The sequence below is a fragment of the Pteropus alecto genome, unplaced genomic scaffold, assembly GCF_000325575.1.
Source record: "Pteropus alecto unplaced genomic scaffold, ASM32557v1 scaffold185, whole genome shotgun sequence".
Lineage (NCBI taxonomy): Eukaryota > Metazoa > Chordata > Mammalia > Chiroptera > Pteropodidae > Pteropus > Pteropus alecto.
The window spans coordinates 2389818-2411973 of NW_006438088.1; the positions used below are offsets into that span (position 1 = coordinate 2389818).

General features: G+C 35.8%; 1 protein-coding gene across 1 annotated transcript in view; it reads right to left on the reverse strand.

The window, feature by feature from the left end:
• ADGB (androglobin) overlaps nt 1-22156 on the reverse strand; it is a 139700-nt gene that overhangs the window by 63069 nt on the left and 54475 nt on the right. Inside the window, 7 exon segments of the mRNA XM_006915339.2 lie at nt 2866-2980; nt 4797-4938; nt 7238-7340; nt 10273-10336; nt 10513-10698; nt 11532-11569; nt 17256-17385. Of these exon segments, the coding sequence (XP_006915401.1) occupies nt 2866-2980; nt 4797-4938; nt 7238-7340; nt 10273-10336; nt 10513-10698; nt 11532-11569; nt 17256-17385 (778 nt within the window).

Here is a 22156-nt window from a genome sequence, read left to right on the forward strand (position 1 = left end):
GTGGGAACACACAGGAAGGACACCTACCTCGCATTGGGGGCCAGGAAAATTTCTCCACAATATTAATATCCAGACTTAGTTCTGAAGAATGTCTAGGGACTAGCCCGATGAAAACTGAGGGGGGTTTGAGGACCCACAGGCAGAGAAGAGTTGAGGGAGAGAGCAATAAAGATCAAAAGACGGAGGGTTAACTAGCATAGGCTGATGGCTTCCTCCTGTCAACTACGAAGAGACAATAAGAGCAAGAAGGACATAGGGATATGAAAAAGAGGACGGAGGTCCCTCAAGAAGTTAAAAATAGAACTACTATATGATCCAGCAATCGCACTTCTGGGTATGTATTCAGAGGAAATGAAAATACGATATCGACAAGATACATGCATTTCCATACTCACTGCAGCATTATTCGCATTAGCCAAGATATGGAAACAACTTAAGTGTTCATCACTGGATGAATAGATAAAGATCTCTCTCTCTCTCTCTCTCTCTCTCTCTGTATATACCATATAGCCTAGGTGTGGTGTAGGCTGTCCAATCTAGGTTTATGTACACACACACACACACACACTGGAATATTATTCAGCCGTGAGAGAGATGGAAATCTTGGAATTGTGACAACATGGATGGACCTTGAGGACATTGTACTTAAGTGAAATAAGTTAGAGAAAGAAAAACACTTCATGGTGTCACTTATATGTAGAATCTAAATAATAATAATAATAAAAAAAGTCAAACTCACAGCAACAGAGAGTAGAAAAGTGGTTGCCAGAGGCTGAAGGGTGGGGGAAATAGGGAGAGTTTGGTAAAAGGGTATAAACTTTCAGCTGTAAGACAAATAAGGTCTAAGGACCTAAAGTAAATTATGGTGATCGTAGTTGATAACATTGTTTTATACAATTGAAATTTGCTAAGAGAGTAGAACTTAAATGTTCTCACCACTCCCTGCCTCCGATGGTAAATATGTGAACTGATGAATATATACATTAACTAGGTGGGGATGTCCTTTCATAACGTAAATCTATATCAAATCATCACGATGTACACTTTAAACACCTTACAATATTATTTGTCAGTTATACATCAGTAATACTGGAAGAAAGAAAAGAATTAGATGTTGAATTGCAATAAATCTGTAGTTTGGAAGCAAACAAGGAGAAAACCCTGAAGAGTTTGCAGATTATCTCGATTGGTGTGTGGGGGGTAGTTGGTGGGTAGTGAAGGAGTTGCCCAGAGCGGAAGGTGATTGGAAGCCGCATGAAGAGGGCGAAGTTGGAGGAAAACTTTGTAAAGTCTCTTTTCGTCCCTTTCCTCCTGGGTACCGTGGCGCAATCCTTGCTCCATGGTTCCCTGCAGAGATTTTGAGAAATGGCCCAGCAGGTACAATGGACAGCACAGGTTCCCTGCTCGGGTGAGACACTGATGAAAACAGATGCAACTGATTCGCCACCTCAATGCATTTATTTCTCATTACCTCCTCCTGGATGCCCAAAGCCTAGGGAAAGGCTGTTTCGCTGGTATTTCCTCCTGAGGTGAAACCATGATTAGAAAAGTTGTCTGGTTGGTTGGCAGCACTGAGAGTGATCAAGTGTGGCTCTGATGACCTTGAGTCTCTCTGCTTTTGGATTAATCAATGCCCTTTTGCTTCTTCATTAGAACCAAAGAACACTGGGTCCTAGCCTTGAGCCCCAGTAATTTTTATGAGATGGAAGAGTTGATAACCCCAGGGAAAGATGAGTTCACTGACCAAAATAACTAAGCACCTAGGGAGTTAAATCACCTAATGGAAGGAACAAACTGGATAATCCATGCTAACTATGGCAAAATTATTTAAAAAAAAAAAAAAAAAAACAAGAATTTAAAATAAGCAGAGTAAGCATAATTAAAGGAATAAGAGACTTCTGTTTATAAGGTGGGCTTGCTGATCTTCCTTCTGTGTCCACTGAGCAGGAGGGAGAGGCCTGGTGAGAGATGGTACAGTAAAGAGAGGAGGCAGCTATGGGGAGTCCTGCAGAACCTCCGCCTGGGGAGGCAAGAATGCACGCCTGGGCCATGTCTGGGCCACGGAAACAGAGCATCAGGGAGCTGGTGTCAGGCCATCTTGTTGCCGCCCTAGATAAGAAGTTTACTGTCTGGCCGAGAGGATCCCATCTCATTAATATGAGAATGTGCTATGTGGATTGGGTTGGGTTGAGGGGCGGGGTCAGGCTGACGGATGCAGTGGGAAGGCCCTCTGCAGCTCTGACCCCGAATTTCACATACCTACCTATCTGAAGAAGATGCCATTTAAAGACCATCTCAAACCAAGATGGCACCCTCAGGGGAGAGGATGGCCCCATCCACCTCGCCTCTTCCTTCAGACCTTGTGAGAGATGAGGAGCAAGAGAAACTAGGGGGAGAGCGGAGATGAAGAAGTGACAGAACTCGCCATGGATTCTCTCCTGAATCTTAAGACACATACTCCAAATTCCTTAGGCCAAGGAAGGGGCGAAAGGAGCATAAGATACGAACTTTTAAACTGTATTAAAGAGGACTGGACTAACCCTTTTTACCTCCCAAAGGATTAACAACACTATGAAATGTATGTGAGAAGTTAACAGATGTGAAGAGGGATTCAACAGAGCAGAAGTGAAGGCAGCTGGAGAAAAACCGAAATTATTTCATATTATTTTATATTATATTTTAGATTAGAATGGAGTCAAGATTGTTTCTTACACATGTCATATTGGAGAATTTCTTGCACGATATACTTAACAGTTTTAAAAGGTAAAAATGGTTACGTTGAATAAAAGATAGGAATATGGTTTAGTTCAAATTCTCTGAAAATAAAGCACAGGCACAAAAAATCACAGTTGCTAAAATATTTACCTGCTCAAAGTTGGGTAGCACAACATCTTCATCTCCAAGGACAAAAGTCACCATGCTGCAGACATGAATGGAATGCCCTACTGGCGAATATGCGCTGAAGAGCAGCATATGTCTCCTAAAGAGAATGGATACTATATGAGGACCATGGGTTTGCTCTGTTTGGAGTTCTAGAGCCTCTGTTAGTTTCTTGAGGACAGTTTGTGCTCAAAGTCAAACACTAGTAAGACCTGAATTCAACAAAGATGGCATAAAGACCTTTGAATGCTCACTCAAAAACCCTTAGAGATCGTGGAAGCTCTATTTCACTATGTCAGACAAAAATAGTTGCACTGAATGACAAACTGGCACATGTTGGAGGTATCTCTCACATAATGCAGTCACTTGTGAGGGATTAGGCTTGATTTTTCCCTTAACGTGGATGCCAAATGGGATCTCCAGAAAGTAACCTCACAGGGTGAAATCCCAACGGGGCGGGTCAGGGGGCTAGTAATGCCCCAGGCAGACAACTTCTTTAGTAAAAGTCTCACCTCTGTCTTAAACAAGCCCTTCCCGTTGCTTTTGTGCATCTTAAAAATGCCTCTTTTCAGACTTCACATTCTAAAGTGTGCCACAATCAAAGAGTAAATCATGTTAGCTACCCTGTGATCGATCCAGTCCCCGCTTTGCCTTCTCCCCTCTTCATGCAATCTTCCTTAGGACCCCACTCAATGTATCAAAGAAACTGCAACTGTTATTTTCCGGAGCATTTGAGATCTTGTTTCTTGGCAGTTGTCATCAGTCTGGCTCAAATCAACTCTTAGAAAAAGTCTCTACAGGTTTGGACATTTCTTATATAGACACTAACAACAAAAATAATTCATGGTGGTAACCAGGTTTTGCGGATATTGTAGTCATTTTCTCACAAATGCATAATTGCATGCATGTGAAGTATGTTTCTCCTACCAGGTTTCAATGTCATTGAGAGCAGGGACGTTTGCTTCCCCTCAGTTACTGAGCACTTAGAGCATGTTCAAAACATACATGTCGATAGGATAGGTCCAGTGGAGTAAAACGTGAATGTAAGATTCTTCATTAGTTCCCTGTCCTTGGTTTTCCGGATGAAGGAGCATTCAGAGTAATAATATCTGGAAGAATCTCCCCATGACAGTTTTTAGGGCAGGTGTGAGAAATAGTGGTTTTATCAATTTATTATTTTCTAGAAATATTGGATGCTTGCCATCCAATAGTTTAGCATTTGATTTTTTTTTTTTTTGCGTATGCTTTCCTTATTTGTGCAAGAGCCATTCTTTTCATTGATCACATAGAATTAGCATGAATAATCTTGGGAAATCCAGTAAAAATATTTATTTCATCTGAAACATGAGGTACTATTTTGAAATCGATTTGTCAAAACCAAGAAAATGTTTTGATTATATGTATTTTCTTTAAAATAGAATATGTGATGCGTTTAGCCAACTTTATCTTAATTAAAAATAAAATGCGGGTAAAATCAAAAACAACAACAAGGTAAAACTACAAGTTGGTGGGAGAAACGCTACCAGTTGGAAAAACAAAATTTCTCAATCTGTTTAAATAAAATTGTAGTTCTTGCTAAGGAATATAAAAAGATTTGTAAGAAAACAAAAAGGATTCTTTAATAAATGAATTTCAGGAAATGCTGGTTTAAACGCATTTAAACCATATTCTTTACTAAAGAAATTACCAGACTCTGAAAAATATGACTCTACCAAAAGAAGATTCAGTATACAGCATGTTTTTTTAGTGTATTTGTTCATGAAATTATTTTTCTCAAGAATTATAATGATAGACCTGTTCCTTATGACATCGCTTAAGGATGTCCTAGAGTCCATTTGTTTAATTATTTAGAAATCAACTGTTTACATGGCTTTAAAAAAAATTCTTAATATAGAGAAAATGGAGTCATCGCATACCCAACAGGCAGACGAACCATAGCAGCCTTGGTAGCATAGGTGTGAATCTTCAGAACGAGATTGCGTGGCTTCAGCGATTTCCAAGAAAATGTTTCAGCTGTAAGCAGTCCAGGCTCTACGTGGGGGCTGTCTTTTGTTAAAGCTAGGGGAAGTAAAAAATATTAAGACTTTATTGTGAATGTATAGCTGGCCTTCACTTCACAGCATTAATAATAATAATAACAATGATAGAAATTAGCAGTATTATAAAAATGTTCACAAAACAGTAGAAATTACTCTGGGTAAGTAATTATTGGAAATAACACTTAAGTGGAACCCAGATATCCTCCCCGTCCTATTTTCCTACTCATAATCATCCACCTCAGTGAAGAAACCAGGAGTGGAAAAGTGGAGAAAAGGAAGACGGGCGAGGCTATTTCATGGTGGTGGTATACCATCACTTTTATTATCTGTGGCAGTGATTACAATATCCATCTAGATGTAATTTTAAAGGGAAGAAAAGAATCCACATCTGAGAAAATAAGAGATTTTCCTACAATAGTGGCAAAGTAAGGTTACAATACTCCACTGCTTATCTAAGGTTTTACTTTTGATTCTTAGCTTTGATGGTGTATAGAAATAGCAAAAAAAATGAATGACAAATAAATTTCAATTTTGAATGTTTCTCTTAAAATGAATAAAGAATGTCAACTATTCTTCATCAGTAGCTGAGGGTAAAATACATTTAAATTTTTAAAAAATTATTGAGATAAAATTGACATATAACTGCATGATTTGATATTGGTGTATATTGTGAAATAATTATCACAGTAAGTTCAGTTAACATCCATCACCACACACAGTTATAAATCTTTTTCTTGTGATGAGAACTTTTAAGATCTATTCTATTAGCAACTTTGAAATATACAATACAGTATCATTAACTATAGTCACCGGGCTGTTTATTAGATCTCTAGGACTTATCATTTTACCCATTTCCAAATAACACTCAAGCTGAGGATATAAGACCCCAGCATGATCTGAAATACTTCTACACACATAAAATTTAAATGTTTTAGGGTATGGCATGGCTTAGGAGTTATTGATTAGGTAGAAATACTAAGCTTACACCACTAAAATTTGAAAAGTTTATTAACCATGTATTTATTGTCCTGTTATATAGTAGATACCATTCAAAGCATTGGGTATATCTTGGTGGAAAATCATAATCTCTGCACTTAATGTTGGGAAGACATTCAATATTAAGCATTCAAAAAACATTTATTGAACCTCTACAGTGTCAGGTACTGTTAATTTGAGTTAGAGATAAATGCTTTATGAAAGCAGGCCAAAGAATTAAAGAATGATAGTTTGTGCTTATGTGCATGTGTGTGTGTAAGGGGCTGGCCTCACAGGGATGCACAGATGGTCCGTCCATTAGAACAGGAGGGAAAGCTAACTAGAGCTTGGGAAAGTTCTTTGTGAAAAGATGAGGCAGGTCATTTCAGATTTTTTTCTATTTCTTCAGTGAAAACAGCATGATAAGAGTGGGTACTGGAGATTTGAAGAGAGAGAGAAAGATTCGAAGGTTGGAAATCATCATTAGGAGAATGAGGGTGAGAGAATGAATGGATGGGAGAAGTGTCATCAGTGCTGAGGGGCCTTTATGACTGCTGTGGTCCTCAATTCAAAGCGAGACCAGCTGGGACAACTGTTTTTACTCCAGTCTCATGCGGCTGCTCTGATGCGGCCACAGGTTAGGTGGAGAATTCCGTCGTTGAGTTCGATTCATATTTTGACTTGAGAGGGTAAGAACAATTGTGTTGATGTCCACGTGAGGATACAAGGGCAATGGTGGACCATGGAGACTAAGCTGGGATTGACAGAAAGAAAGACATGAGAAGAGTGATAGAAAAAGTGGCAGGGTGTCTGGATGGTGATCCCAGTGGAGTCAAAAAATTGTAGGAGTGGGAGTTCTGGAAAATGTGAACTGCAGAGTCAGGGGGTGGTGGTCGAGAGCTTGAAATTGAGATGATTGAGAGAATGCAATTATTGGTACGATAAGTTCTAAAGCATGATCATGAGAGTAGTGGGCCAAGGTGGGATGAAGGAAAAGATCTTCAGAATGGTTAATTTAAAGAAGAAAGAGTTCATGTTCTTTAGCAGAATTTGAAAGAATCAATAATGATGACATGCACGGGTAGGAAAAAAAAGTGACTAGGTGTGTCAAAGAGGAAACAGATAACTGCAGTAAGAAGAGGTGCAGGTGGTAAGAGTGAGCACAGCCCTTGGTGTCTGAGGAGTGAGATGATCATAGGAAATGATATGACTATCCTAGAGGGTCTGAAGAGGAAACAAGTTCCTTTATCCAGGGCCTAAAAAAAAAAAAAAATGTGTTTCTCCTAGACTGAATGAAAGTGAGCTGGGCTTTTAAGACTATAATCTTCTCAGAGCTCGCTTACCTCCAGATTCTCCCCAACGTACCAATGCAGAAAAGCAAACCAGTAGTTCAATAGGTTTTAGACTATCCACAAAGAGATAGTAGGACACTCGTTCATCGGAGAACTGCAAGAAATCAGACCAATCATTGAACTTAATATTAATTTATAAATGCTGTATTCTCCACATCTAATAATAATACAATGCCTATCGTTTATAGAGAATTTACTGTGTTCTAGACACCATAATCAGTACTTTACAGGTTTCGTGATATGAAGAAAATCATACCGGGTGAATGTTGGCAATAATCGGTGGAAGCTGGGTGTGTGGGCGTCTGGCCACCACATCAGAGACAGGCAGAGCTCATCTCCGTAAGTAAAGGAATACATTTGTTCCAAAAATGACAAAGAGCAGAGGAGCCTGGGCCCAGGCCAAACGGTGCTCAGAAACTGGGTTCCTGATAGGTAGAAGGGCCACAGGATAACTTTGGCAGAGAATGGAAATGTTTCACGGGAACATATTATGGTATTTTACAGAGTGGTATGTGATATAAACCCTCTCTTCCTTCTTTCTACAAGATCTTCAGACATATATCCATCACATGCTAATGCACCAGGCTGAATTTTCGTTTTGGAGATGCAAGAAAAGTGTTGGGTAAAACCAGAACTTTCCTTAAAGGACAGCCACATAAGCGTTACACACATATGATCTCAATCCATCCTTTACGGTACTACTAATATTTATAATTCTAAATAAAGCAACCTACACAGAGAGAGGGTAAGTAATTTTCCAAAGGTCACAGAGCTTGCAAGTAGCAAGGCTGAGATTCAAAAGTAGGTCTTTCTATCTACCTTTCCATCTATCTACTTTAAGACTGGTATTCTTGACTATTGAGCTATTATTGCCTCTCAAATTCTGTGTTTCAACATAATTTTGACTGATGGTATATGGTAAACGTGTTCAATTAATTTAACCATCATTATACTACTTTAAAAGCTTTTCAGATTATTTTACCACAATACTTAAATAACCAGTTAAAATATGAAAGAAAAATCTCTAGTAATACTGTGAAAAAGGAAACTTTGTTATTTAATCAAATATGACAAGATTGCTAGAAATGGTTGATAGAATGTAACAATGGTTTAAATGATTGCTTCCTCCAGTATTTTGCAATACTTAGCATTTGACACTTTTTTTTTTCATTTGTTTCCATTTCGCTGAATCATGTGGGTAATAAAGACAGTTTTCCCTCACATTTACTACATAAATCTGTGAAGGACCCTTGGATTGGCAGACTCAGTGTGCATGCCTGATCATGATATTCTGCACAAAGCTCATTTGCTGTCATTTTTAGTCTGAGAATTTGGGGCTGGGGTGGCCCCAGAAATCAATGGAAGGACTCCGCCCTGGTGCCAGACAGGAAACCTTTGAGTGCCCCTCCCCCACCCCACAGGCCACACTGAGCACCAATGGAACCTCTAAGGAAGGTGCAGGTTCCAGGACCCTGCTCAGGTGACAGTGCCTATGGCCACTAAAATCAGGAATTCTGCCTTCAGAGTCCCACCCCAAGTGGAACACTAATTCAAAACCAGGCAGTGTGGCTGCAAAGCCACTAAACTGCTTCTTCTAAAGGCCACCTGGTAAAAAAGGCAGAGGCTCCACATCAGACAACTCCAGTTCTCATGGTACTTGTGCATACCACTCACGAGTTTGGTGATCTCTGGCAGTTTACTCAACTTGGATCTACCTCAGTTTCCTTACCTGAAAAATGATGATAACCATAGTCCTTTCATAGGGTTTGCTACGAGCAGTTAATGCAATGAAGAACCCAGTTCAGGGCAGGTAACAGAGTCAGCACCCACAAATGACTATCATCTTATTACTGCCACTAATTTGAAGGTGGATAGCTAAGTTAACTGTAAACTACACATTATTCTTATACCATACTCTGAGTTCAGTTATTCCCAACGAACAGTTCTGTTATCTTTATGAAGTCAAAGCATTCCTTGGGTGTCTTTATACATAGACTCCAGGACCAGGTTGACAGTTTCTTCCTCTGCTCCCATCTCCCAGTCACTACTACAGATTTGATTCCTACTTTCAAAGTAGGCAGCCAGCTAAGAGCATCCCTTGTGGAAAGCTTGAAAGGTTTTCTCTGCTTGTATTTTCATCTAGTACAAGTGCAATGGGAAAAGTCACTACCAAGACTCTTAACTTCTCCCAATTGTGCCTAGTGCTCATGGAGATGTGGTATTATTCCTGGGCGGGGGAGGGTTATATGGCCTCACACAAGTAACATGCAAGTTTCAGTACAGTTGCCTTTTTCCCCAGAATGTGTTTTATAGTTCTCTCAAAATGTCCACTCGAGGTGAGATTTGTTAATTCATTCAACAACGTTTTATTGAGCTCCTTATGCCAGGACTGGTCCTTCCCCTAAAGATGCTGACACCAAGTGGGTGGGTGGAGGGACACCAAGAAGTAATCAAGCAGTTGGAATGGTGGGCCGTCAGCACCTGGGTGAAGACAGGTCATGCAGAGTGCATGGAGTCAGCGAACTTGACCCAGGCTCTACGGCCAGGGAAGGAGGTCTTACAGGGTCAAGGATGTCCATGCTGTTCTGAAGGATTTCTAGGTACTACTCAGATGCAGGCAATAAGAATGAAGGGAAATGAAGTCCAGGGCGGGGGGAGGAGAAAATGGGCAAAAATCACAGAAATGGCAGTGAAAATGTGCTGTGTTTTAGGAACTCCACACACTTTAGTAAACGCTTAATTAAAATTGAAATATAGTGAATTTATTTGTTTCTCCTTCATTTATTTATAAATAAAAAATTTCTTAATGTGAATTTATATAATAATGCAGCTCAGGATTGAACCACTACAACACGATCATATGAAGCACATAAGAGGTAGTGGAATTTAGCTTACTCTCTGGATAACAGATTAGCAGAAAACCCTAAGAATTAATTTTTTAAAATATAATCATGTTTCAATTTAAAAAATTTGAAGGTGTTTTTTATTAGCATGATTCTAAAAAAAAAAAATCATAATATATTTACCTTAAATTCTGTTTTTTGAAAGTTAAGGCAGTATGAACTTGGCCTGTGAAAAATATATATTTTCCTGAAAAACATTATTTATAACAGGTTATTATCATTCTATGCAACAGGGTAGTACTACATGTTAAGTTTCTTACGTTCAGTTATAGGCAGAACAAGATAAAGACAGATGAAAATTTAAAAATAATAACTCAGAGACAAGCATTTTTAAATAAATGCACATGAAAAATTTATACTTACTGAAAGCATACACAGAAGTCTTCAAAATCTAACCATATTTCTTTAGAAACACCTGTATTTATTGCTATAATTTCCTCCTGCGACTTTTCCTGTGTTGCTGTTGGTGGGCTGAACAAATCTCGCTCCAAACTAAATCCGTTAGCTGTATGGGCTGCGTCATTCAATCCAGAATCTGTAACTTCATCTGTGCATGGCAGAAGACAAACACGTCAAACACACTTGTTGTTAAATGTTAAGTTATTAAGACATGGAAAATTATAGAGGGGAGTTCTCACGTCAAAGTTTAGTTTTGAGAAAACATTGACTGAGATAACATTTACATGCAGGCCTCAGAATTGTGGAGATCCATACAGAGACATGTCTATAAACCAGGGAGAATCTAATGATACGCATAGTAGAGTGTTGAGAAATTTCTGAATCACTTTCATAAATCTGTGCACATGTTCTTTAGAGACTATGGAGTTATAACAGAAATTAGCTGGCTCATGTACTTAAAATCTGCCATACAAATACATTCATAGAAGAGGGGAGGGCTCAGACAGCAGAAGGAGAAATGAAAACTTGAAAGATCTGTTGTGGATACAGTATTTCAGTGACTTAATTGCTCTCCGCAGTCGGTGATTCTGTAATCTTATTTCTTGTTCATTAGGTAATTCCATAAAATTCTTACAGGCTTCTTGAACCTAAACTTGCTGCCTAACACAGTGTGGGATTTGAGGTTTGGCCAAGTCTTTATTTAGGAACCGAGGAATTTGCAGTAGCTTCAGTGCTTTGATCATGGCATGCATGCCTTAAAACACATGAACTTTACTCATGGGACTTTAGTCAAACTGTCTTTTATTTTGACTTTAAGCTTAAATTTAACAAGTGAGATTATCTGATTTTTCTAGCCCAGAGCAGATTAGACTCAGCACATCAGAGGAGACACTTAGAGAGGCTGTTTAGAGCTAAAAGCACAAAAGCAGAGACCCTTTTGTGCTTCGAAGTCTATGAAAAAAAGTCATGAGAAGATTATTAATTTACCTTTTCCAGGTATAACTTGTGAAGGAATATTACCCTGTGAATTGAAAGAAACACATTTAAAAAAATTTATAAATTCAACAAAACATGACAGCTATCTAAAGCACTCCAATTTTTTAGAGTCAATAGTCTTTTAAACATTGAAGACATAGATTTCTAAAAATACTTAGTAAAGCATACAGTAAAACAGAATTTGTTGTTAACCTTAAAATGCAAAAGATGTGCATTTAATGAAATGATTGAGGGTTTAAGTTTGACATTAAAATGCAGAATATTTGAGTTTATTAAATGATTGAATCTTATAATAAAAGTTAAATTAAAACAATAATATCCTTGAATAGATATATAACTGGTATGAGGCACCTGTCATTAATACAGACTGAGTCATTAATACTATAACCGGCAATTAATGAACAGAACCTAGAAAGCCTGGTTTCAAATTACAAAAAAAAAAAAAAAATGGTTCCTCAAAATGTTAACAGAGAAATGAAGTCGAATCCATATGTACAATTCTGTTTTCTCTGGAACACAATTAAAATAAGTATAAAAGGTAAAATGGTATAAATTTGTACAGACTGATGATGGGTAATTTTGACAATATTTTGGATGATGTAAAGTAGATAGGGATGATAACAGAGTCTCTGATGAGTAACAGATGATAACTGAATATCAAATGCTAACGAGAAGAAAGCCCATTCATGCCTTAGGACCCCAGAAACAATTAGTAGGCATCTGAGAAACAGAGAATGAGACATGAAATGAAAACACAGGAATGGGTTGAATGTCTGTAGAAGGAACAAATTCCCACTTCTCCCAAATCCACTGAGCATCTATCATTCTTCTGCCTCAACAGGACACCAGAAGTGGCTTAAGTAAAGAAATTACATGAGAAATCTTCAGATCTGGGTTCGCAGATACCATGGAAAATAGGATACGCTACGATATAGAGAGGAGAGGAATTAAGTAATTGTTCACGTGCTGAACCTTGAGATTCTCAGCAACTCTGAGCTGCCTGACATCAGTAACACTGATGGATAAGTGTAGGCCAATTCCCGTGACCTCGTTCCACCCTAGTAAGGAGATTAGAAGACCTTTTACGGGAGAAGCTTACCAGAGCCTAGGACAAACCTCGGGGAATCTGACATTTGGAGCTAATCTCACCCCCAGATGAAGCTCATTCATCCCCAATTATTCTAAATTAATGCTACCAGTTGTCAAGCTCTATCAATGCCATAAAGCTGCCTCCAATCGGTAGCTCTTTAATGTAATAAATTCCTTAAATGCATATGTCCAACAAAGTATAACCAGACAATTGAAGAAAGATTCTTATATAAAAGAAACTAATCAGTGTGGGTGAAGAGAATCATAGAAAACAGAAACAATAATATAGGGAGAAATTTTTTTTTTAATTAGCAATATCAGATAAGAGGACATTCATTTATCAAATAACAAACTTCTACAAAAATATAATAAAGATCAAGAGAGAGCTCTTAGAAGCTAAAAATAGAAAAGTGAAATTCAGTAGAAAGATTGGATGGCAAATATGATACAAAAGACAAAGAGATTAAAACTATAAAACTTTTAAAAGAAAACATAGGGGGAAGTTTCATGACATTGGATTTGACGATGATTTTTTTGGATATGACATCAAAAGCACAGACAACACAGGTAAAAATAGATAAATTGGACTATATCAAAATGAAAATAATTTTAAAAACCCTGATATTTAAAGGACACAATCAGTAGGGTGAAAATGCAACCTACAGAATAAAAAAAATTATTTTAAAATCATATATTTGATAGACAGTTAACATCTAGAATATATAAATGAACAACAACAAAAAACCCTGATTAAAAAATGGGCAAAGGACTTGAACAGACATTTATCCTAAGAAGATATATAAATGGCCAAAAAGCACCAAAAAGATGTTCAACATCAATAATTCTTAAGCCAATGCAAATTAAAACTACAAGGAGATATCACCTCACATTCATTAGGAAAAAAAACACACACACAACAGGAAATAACAAATGTTGGTGAAGATGTGGGGAAATTGGAACTTTTGTGCACTCTAGGTGGGTACATATAAAATGGTGCAGTTACTGTGGAAAACAGAAAGGCGATTCCTGAGAAAAGTTAAAAATTAAAAATCAAACAACCATATAATCCCACATCTTGGTAAATGAAAGCAGCATCTCAAAGAGATATTTGTATACCCATGTTCACAGCAGCATTATTCACCAAATGTCCACTGATGAATAAATGGATTAAAAATGTGGTATATACATACAATGGAATATTATTCAGCATTAAGGAAAGGATATATGGTATATTGTAGATGAACTGAGAGGATATTATTCTAATTGAGATAAGCCAGCTACAGAATACAAATACTGTATGATTCCATTTACAAGATGTACTTAGCATAGTAGATTTCTAGAGACAAAAAGTAAAATATGATTTTAAGGGGCTGAGTAGAGAAGGGGATGAGAAATTGTTGTTTAATGGGTATAATGTTTTTTGTAAGATGACATGAGTTCTGGAGATTGGTTGCATAGCAATGTAAATGCACTTAATATTGTATTGAGAAAAAGAAATTCTCAAGGAAACAGTATAAGAGAATTCTCCAGAACTGAAAAACATGAGTTTCTATGTTGATTGGGCTCATGTAGTACTTAGCACAGTTCACATAAAAAGACTCATTGCCAAAGCGATCATTGTAAAATTTTAGCATTCCAGAATAAAAAGAAAATCCTAAAATTTTCCAAGCGGGCAGAAAGACTCACATACAAAAGATCGAAAATCAGAATAATCTGTATTCTCAATATCAATCAGACTTGAAGGTGAAAGACACAGGACTAAGAAAGAGCTTCAAATTTCTGAAAGAAAAAACATCCAAACTGAAATTCTATATCCCACCGAAATATAAATCAGGCGGGAGAGTAGAATATAGGTATCTTAAGGCATACAAATTCTCATAATTTCTACTTCCATACATAATTTCTCAGGAAATGTTAAAATATGCACTCCATCAAAATTAGGGCATAAACTGGGAGGAGAATGTAGTTTCTAGAAAATAAGAAATCTCAGAGGAGAGAGACAAAAAGTCCAAAGATGTCAGGTGCCAAGTTTCTACGTTTCAACTGAAGCAAAAGAGCAAAGGATTCCAGGGGGTGATGACTCCAGGAAAACAGCTGACATTAATAGAGCATCTGATGTGTTTGTGTGGCAAATGGTATCTAGAAGAGTTTCCTTCTTCCTTGTTTTCTTCCTTCCTTCCTTCCTTCCTTCCTTTTCCTTCCTTCCTTCCTTCCTTCCTTCCTTCTTTCTTTTTTGGTGTTTGAGAAGGCCTACTATTGTGTCATAGAAAAGTAAGCAAATGAAAAAAATGCAGTAACTAGCTTGTACAAAAAGTTGTGTAAGGAACATCTTAATATTTGCTTCAGCAGTAATAATCTTTTCACAGCTAGAATACTGATTCGACAAAAACTTGTGAAATGAAAAAAATCTAGAACACAGAGAAAAGTAGAGGAAAGTGGAGGTAAGTGAGGACTGGAGTGCTAAGTCTTTATCTTCCGTAACAGGAAGTCAGGAGATGACGTCTACATTGATAGAACAAGAAATAACAGAGTTCAGTTATTTAACACATTTGTAATGATGTCTGCCACGTATTAGGCATTTTCACAGGTGCTGAGGGAGAAATGATATATGATAAAACTAGCATCATAGTCATCATAAAGCTTACTATTTAGAAATATGAAGATATATACCAGAAAAAAAAAAAAACTAAAATAAAAGTGATTGATTGACTGTGAAGAAGAAAGCTAAGGAATAAGGAGGGGTAAGACAGGTTGACTATTTTTATGATCTCAATGGTAATTTTTTACTCTTTAGAACTATTGTATACAAGTTTTAATTTTTTTTAATCTTTAAAAATGTTAAAGTTTATTCATTTTCCTTATAAGAGTTTCACCTTATAGTCTCTGCTTTCCAAAATACTAAAAAATCTGTTTACCTAGATGCGATGATGTGCCCTCCAAGGTATCTTACACCAGCTGTACAGGTTGGTAAAAGTGAACTATGGTTCATTCATATAATAAAACATAACACAACTTTAAAAATGAAGACATTCTTTAGGTATCGATATGAAACTATTTCCAGTATACACTGAGTAACAACTTTTTTTAAATTTGTTAAAATTTGAGTAGATAAAAAGAAGGTGGTAGAATCATGTGTATGTTTCTTTGTATTTATGTAAAGAAATACAGTGTCCTACAGAGAGCAGTGAAGATGGGAGAGGTTCATAAATGGAAGACTTCATGTATGCTTTATATTTTTAATTTTGAACATGTGTATATATTCCCTATCAAAAAATAAATACCTTTTCACACCCACCACACTGGCAAAGTTGAAACGTCAGATAATACAAGTGCTGGCCAGAATGTGGAGCAAAGAAAATCCTCATCCAGTGCTGACAGGAGTGGATATGGATACACCCATATTGGAAAACTGCTTGGTATTTTATGTAAAGTTAAACAGGTGAATACCCTATGACCCATCAATTACACTCTCAGATTCATAGCCTAGTAGAACTTCCTAATCTAGTGTCCACTGGGGCTAATGGTTAAATTTCAGGAGTCCATGAACATGGGTAATTTTTTTTTAAAAATTAATCTTTAGCTAAAGTTCAACGCTTTCTTCAATTATCAATTTATCAATACAGATGAACAGCCATGATATTATTAGCAATAACTGTAACTTTATCCATAAAAGAAATCGCAATATTTTGCATTATAGTTGTTGCAAATATATTAAAATATCATGTATGCTGATCACTACTTTGAAATTACAGCACTTATTAGGCCCATTGTTAGATTTCAGATGTTACACTTTCCTGTCTACAGATACTCTTGTGACCTATAGCTGGCCAACTAACTGGCAACCACATTTAGTAGTCATTCAACCGTCAAACAGTGAAGTTGTGTGTTCTTGCAGTGCTAACTCAGACAGCTATTTTGCCTTCTACTGTTTCCTATCAAAAATACCCAACTAATACACAGGAAGAGAGTTGTTTTCACCGTATATTAAAGTTTTAAAAAACTGGGAGCCATATATAGCACATAAAAGTTTATAAACCCTGGAACTAAAAAAAATTCTTGAATATGTGTACAGAGACGTTCAAGAACAGTCATGGTACCATTGTCTGCAATAGTAAGAAACAAGAAGCAATGAAGATAGCCATTAACACTGTGAAAGTTATTCATTAATAACCTTCGACCAGTGAAATGAATGAACCGTGACCATGCAGTAAAGGAGATGAATCTCATAAACAATGTTAAATGAAAGCAGTCCCAGAGGAATTAATACAAGAGTCCATTTAAATAAAACTACATAACAATTAAACTAAGCTATCTGTTATTTATAAATGTATACTTAATTGGCAAAATTAGAAGAGTAGTGAGTTAATTAATATCAAGCTCTGAATGGCAGATAGGAGATACAACCCAGAAGAGACACACAGGAGACTTTCGCAAGAGATGACTATTCCATTTTCTAATCTAGGTGATGGATACACAGAAGTTTACTTTAACAGTATTCTTTATTCTGTTCAGATGCTCGTGATACATTCCTTTTATGTATAACATATCTCACAATTTAAGAAAAACCTTTTTTTATAATTCTTTTATAAGAATTGAGTCAATAATAAAAGTAACATAATTACCTGAGATGTAGCTCCTACCACTTGACTTAAATCTGGCTGGCTAATGGTTGCAGTTTCATCATTTTCGGTAAAAGAAGATAAACCAGATCCTGGAGGGATCCCCTTCTTAATAAAAGATCGTACAAAATGACTAAAGGGGGAAAAAAAACTTCTGTTAACTTAATCTCTTCTTTAAAGCTACTAATAAATAACTGCAGTTTTGTATTGAGATGTAATCGGCACATAACGTTAGTTTCAGTTGTACAGCAAATAATTCGACATTTGCATATATTGTAAAATGACCACCACAAGTCTAGTTAACATCTATGGCCACACAGAGTTACAATTCTTTTCGTTGTGATAAGAACTTTTAAGATCTACTTTCTTAGTATTTGTCAAATATTTAACACAGTATTACTAACTATAGTCACCACATCGTACATTGTAATCCCAGGACTTATTTTATATATATACCTTGTACCTTTTGACTGCCTTTACTCATTTTGCCCACCCACCAACCTAACCAATTTGTTCTAAGTGTCTAAGAGTTCAGTTTTTGTCTTCCTGTTTTAATATATGTATTTTCTAGATTTTACTTATAAGAGATCATGTGGTGTTTGCCTTTCTCTGTCTGACTTATTTTACTTAGTATACTGCCCTCCATGTCCATCCATGTTGTTGCAAATTCCAAGATATCCTCCTTTTTTATCACTGAATAATATTCCATTGTATATTAAGTAACTGCAGTTTATCAACAATAGAAAGTGCTGATTTTGTATACCATCATTCCATTCTTTTACAACCAATCATATTTTTTCTTCATGTCAAAAGCATTGAATTTAATTCTATATTACTGAAGAAATTTTCTCTATCAGTCAATGCATTGGTGTAAAATGTTTTTGGACACTTTTAAAGCTATGGTCATCAATTTTGAATGTTGACGAGCAGAATATAGGAATTTGACAACCTTTAGAATTGATTTACCTAAGAATCGGAGTAATGTATCAGTGAAATAGTACTCAGAGTCAGAAATTTAACTATGAGTCTTGAGCACCTTTATAATGGAGGTATTCATACTTGCGACACAAGTATTCAGTATTTCCTTCCAAGTAATTGCTAGTATGGCTCAAATCACCATTGCCATAGCTAGAAATTTATAGGCACAATAAGACACTTGTTATAGTATATACATTTCAGATAAGTGTGTTTCAAAGATGAAATTATATATTATTTATAGAGACCTTCTAAACTTTTGGATTTTTTTCCTTGGTAGTGTCCATTAAAACAATTCACCTGAAGCAATCGTCGCTGATTACCCAAAATTGCCACTAGAGGGTAGCACAAACATATTTATGAAATAAAAGGTAATAGTGGCAGCAGTCACTTTCAAGTTTGACCAAAAAAAAAAAAAAAGGCGGGGGGCGGGAGGGGGCTTGCGTTTATGTCCACCTGAGAACTCAGTAAAGTAGGAGAAGGGACATTTCTCCGCATGGGCTGAAATGCCATTCACATATCTTTGTGTTTCTGTTTGTCTTTGCCAGATAGAACAAATATGCTAACAAATTCATAACTGTTTCAAGTGATGAATAGATTATTTGAATGCGATCAAGTTATATTTTTATTTTGAGATTATTTCCTAATCCCTCTATCCCCTACTCCTGAGATCTACTTGCAAGCATATTGGTCTTCTTTAACTTGTCCCATATGTCTTTTACTGTATTTATTTCCAATTTTTTTGTTTTTGTTTTTGTTTTTGTTTTGATCTCCATGCTTCAGACTAGATATTACCTTTGGACTTATTTTTCATTTTGTTAATTCTCTTTTCTGCTGTATCTAACCTGTGATTAAACACAGCCATATGTTCTTAATTTCAGTTATTATTCCTCGTTTTTATAATTCTTATTTGACTTCTAAAAACCATTTTACATTCATTATTTTTATATTTTTACTTTATTGAGGGATACTTGAAATACAATTAACTATACAAATTCAAAGCATAAATTTGATAGTCTTGGACATATTTATATATCCATGTATTAGTTATCTATTGCTGCATAACAAATTACCACAATTTTAGTGATTATCATCACATCCTCCATTCATATCGTCCTCTATTCCCTCTTATTATCGCTATTTGTGAACTTCCCGGCCATTTCTCTGAACTCGTTAAAATCTTTAGACCCAGGATCATAGTCTTTCTTTTTAATTTATTGTCATATCCAAATATTAGCAAATTTGGTTTCCTTCCCCATATCCTCTTCCTTTTTCCTCTTTGCTATTGTCTTTGCTATTATATTTAGTTAGTACTTTTTTTCTCTCTCTGGGAGTGACAAACTTTGTCTCTCAGGTTTCTATGACAATTATCTGATCTTGTGATTTAATTATTAGGTATTAACCCAAAACATTCTTCAGTGTTAATGTTTAAGCAAAACAAAGTACATTATTGTTCTAAAACAGGAATCAAAACGATAAAGCCAGACATATTTAGGCTGTATTTTAACCAATTCAAAAGTTACCTTAACTATTTATAAATATGAAGTAAAATCTAAAAGCATTGTTTTCCTATAATCATTGCATTGACAAAAGCTTTAATACATTTATCACCAAAGCATAAATTGCTATTTATGAAGTGAAATCGATTGCAAAGGTTGAGATGTTTTAATGATTATATTAGAACACTTAAATTCAGTTGGCCTTTTTAGTAGGACAAGGAAAATTCCACCTGGTTATATAATATAATAAAAATGGATTAGAATTTCTCATGTTAATCTATAAATAGAAATATAGGTTGACTAAAAAAACTAAAGTAATATAATAAAAGTTTCATAGTAAAAAACTACAATTATAGGCAGATCGCTTATTCTTTTCTTTTAACATTTATAAGAACTTCATGCAATAATGAAAACATTATTTTAGAATATTTAACTATTGAGAACTTAAAATTGAGAACTTAAAGAATTTATTTTTTAAATTTTATTAATATTAATTTAATTTATGTAGCCATATATGCCTCATAGCTACTATGTTGGATAGAAGATAGTAAAAAATTCTGAATAACTAAGGTGTCTCAAAATATTTTCAATTCAATTAATATTTATTGAGAACCTGTTCTATCCATTTAAATATTAGTGTTATAGATGTAAAGCCCGTACATAACCTTTAAAGTGTTATAGATGTAAAGCCCGTACATAACCTTTAAAGTCCCCATTCTAATTATATGTAAGCCATTAACTCATTTTAACAAATTGGTGATGATTCTCATTGTGCCCAGAAATTTAGGGGCAAGTTCGAAGAATGCAAGGTTATTAGAAGCAGACAATATTGAGCATTAAAAGAAAACTAAAACTACAACTAAACCAATTAAATAAATACATTCCAGAAAAGGCTAGCAGTCTGGGCCACTGAGTGTTAGGGTAAGTATAGTTTTTTGAAGTCTCTCTCGCATAAGAAGACAGTAGAGAAATAATGTTAAGTATGATTCATCTATGAAATAAATAAGCCTTTGAGGATGCTCCACTTAGGAAGAAAACACATTGTTTAATATATTCATTAAATGTACATTATAAGTAGTTGACCTAATACGACTTTTTACCAAACTAATGACAACGATGATAATAAAATTTTATTCCATTTATATTATATTGCAGCATCAGTTAGGATTATTTGTGTCACAATAGCAGAAAGTCTAATTCATGGTACAATTAATAGAAAAAGAAGCTACATTGGCTTTTGTACCTGAAAAGTCTAACAGGAATGCAAAATAACATACAATATTCTATGACCTATCTAGAAATATAAAAAGAAAAAAGAATAGAGTGGGGCATATAATTGTTGTGAAATATTTGAAGAACCGGTATACAGAAAATGAATAAAGAACTAAATCATATTATTTTAGCAGCTTCACAGCTTATTCCTTTTAGGGGAAGAACTGTATTTATTTAGGAGACATCTGGACAGAGTATGTTACTTGCTAGATAAAGGAGTAAAGGAGGGGTAAAGTAAATGTGCTTTGAGGACATAGTCTATGAGAAGGCAGCACAAAACCAAAATGGAGGATTAACCTGCTCTCTGAAGAGAACTAAAGAGGGTGAAGAAGGAGGAGTCTGAAGAGAACAGATAAGACACTCTCCAATGTAATGAGAAGCTTGGAAACTATGGATAATGGTGGCCAATGGGAATTCACAATCGGAGAGTGGCTGAATGATTTAAAAGCAGGAGCATATGATATTCTCTATTAACTGGGTTTCTCAAATATGACCAAAATACCATGCCTCCTTCGACCTAGCCACACTTTCCATGAAACCATTAGAAAAATCTGTTATATACACAGATAATTGGGGTATTTTTATTGTTTTGGTTTTGTTTGTTTGGTTGGTTAGTTGGTTTTAAGGAACGGGAAATAGAGCAGAATCAAGGTAAAGTGAGTTCTGGGTCCAATTGGGTAAGGAGCAGTGAGGAGAGAACAGCCATGGGAAGTGAAATGCGAATGAGGGGAACAGCTGAAGCAGCAAGTCACGTTCGGTCCAAGATAACAGACGATACAGACGTATTATACTGCATGTACTCCCCTCTCTTATTTACCCACCGGGTGTCAATAGAAATAAAAATAAAGAAACGCAACATCACACAGAACGGAAAAAATAGAGGTGCCACACTGTGTTTAGGGCTTCCACGCAAGAATTTTGGCGGGGCACATTCAACCCATAACATTCACACCTAAAAAGTTAGCAAAACATGTTTGTTAATTAAGTGGATTCGTCAAATCGTAAGCTGTACAAGATCAAGCAAATATACTTTCATTGATTTTATACGTTTGACCTTTCTATTAAATTAATATTCTTCAAAATGCTCTCATTTAGTGTTATTTTTAACTACACGAACCACAAAATTGTTTTTTGCGACCAAGATGCAACTGTGGGAAA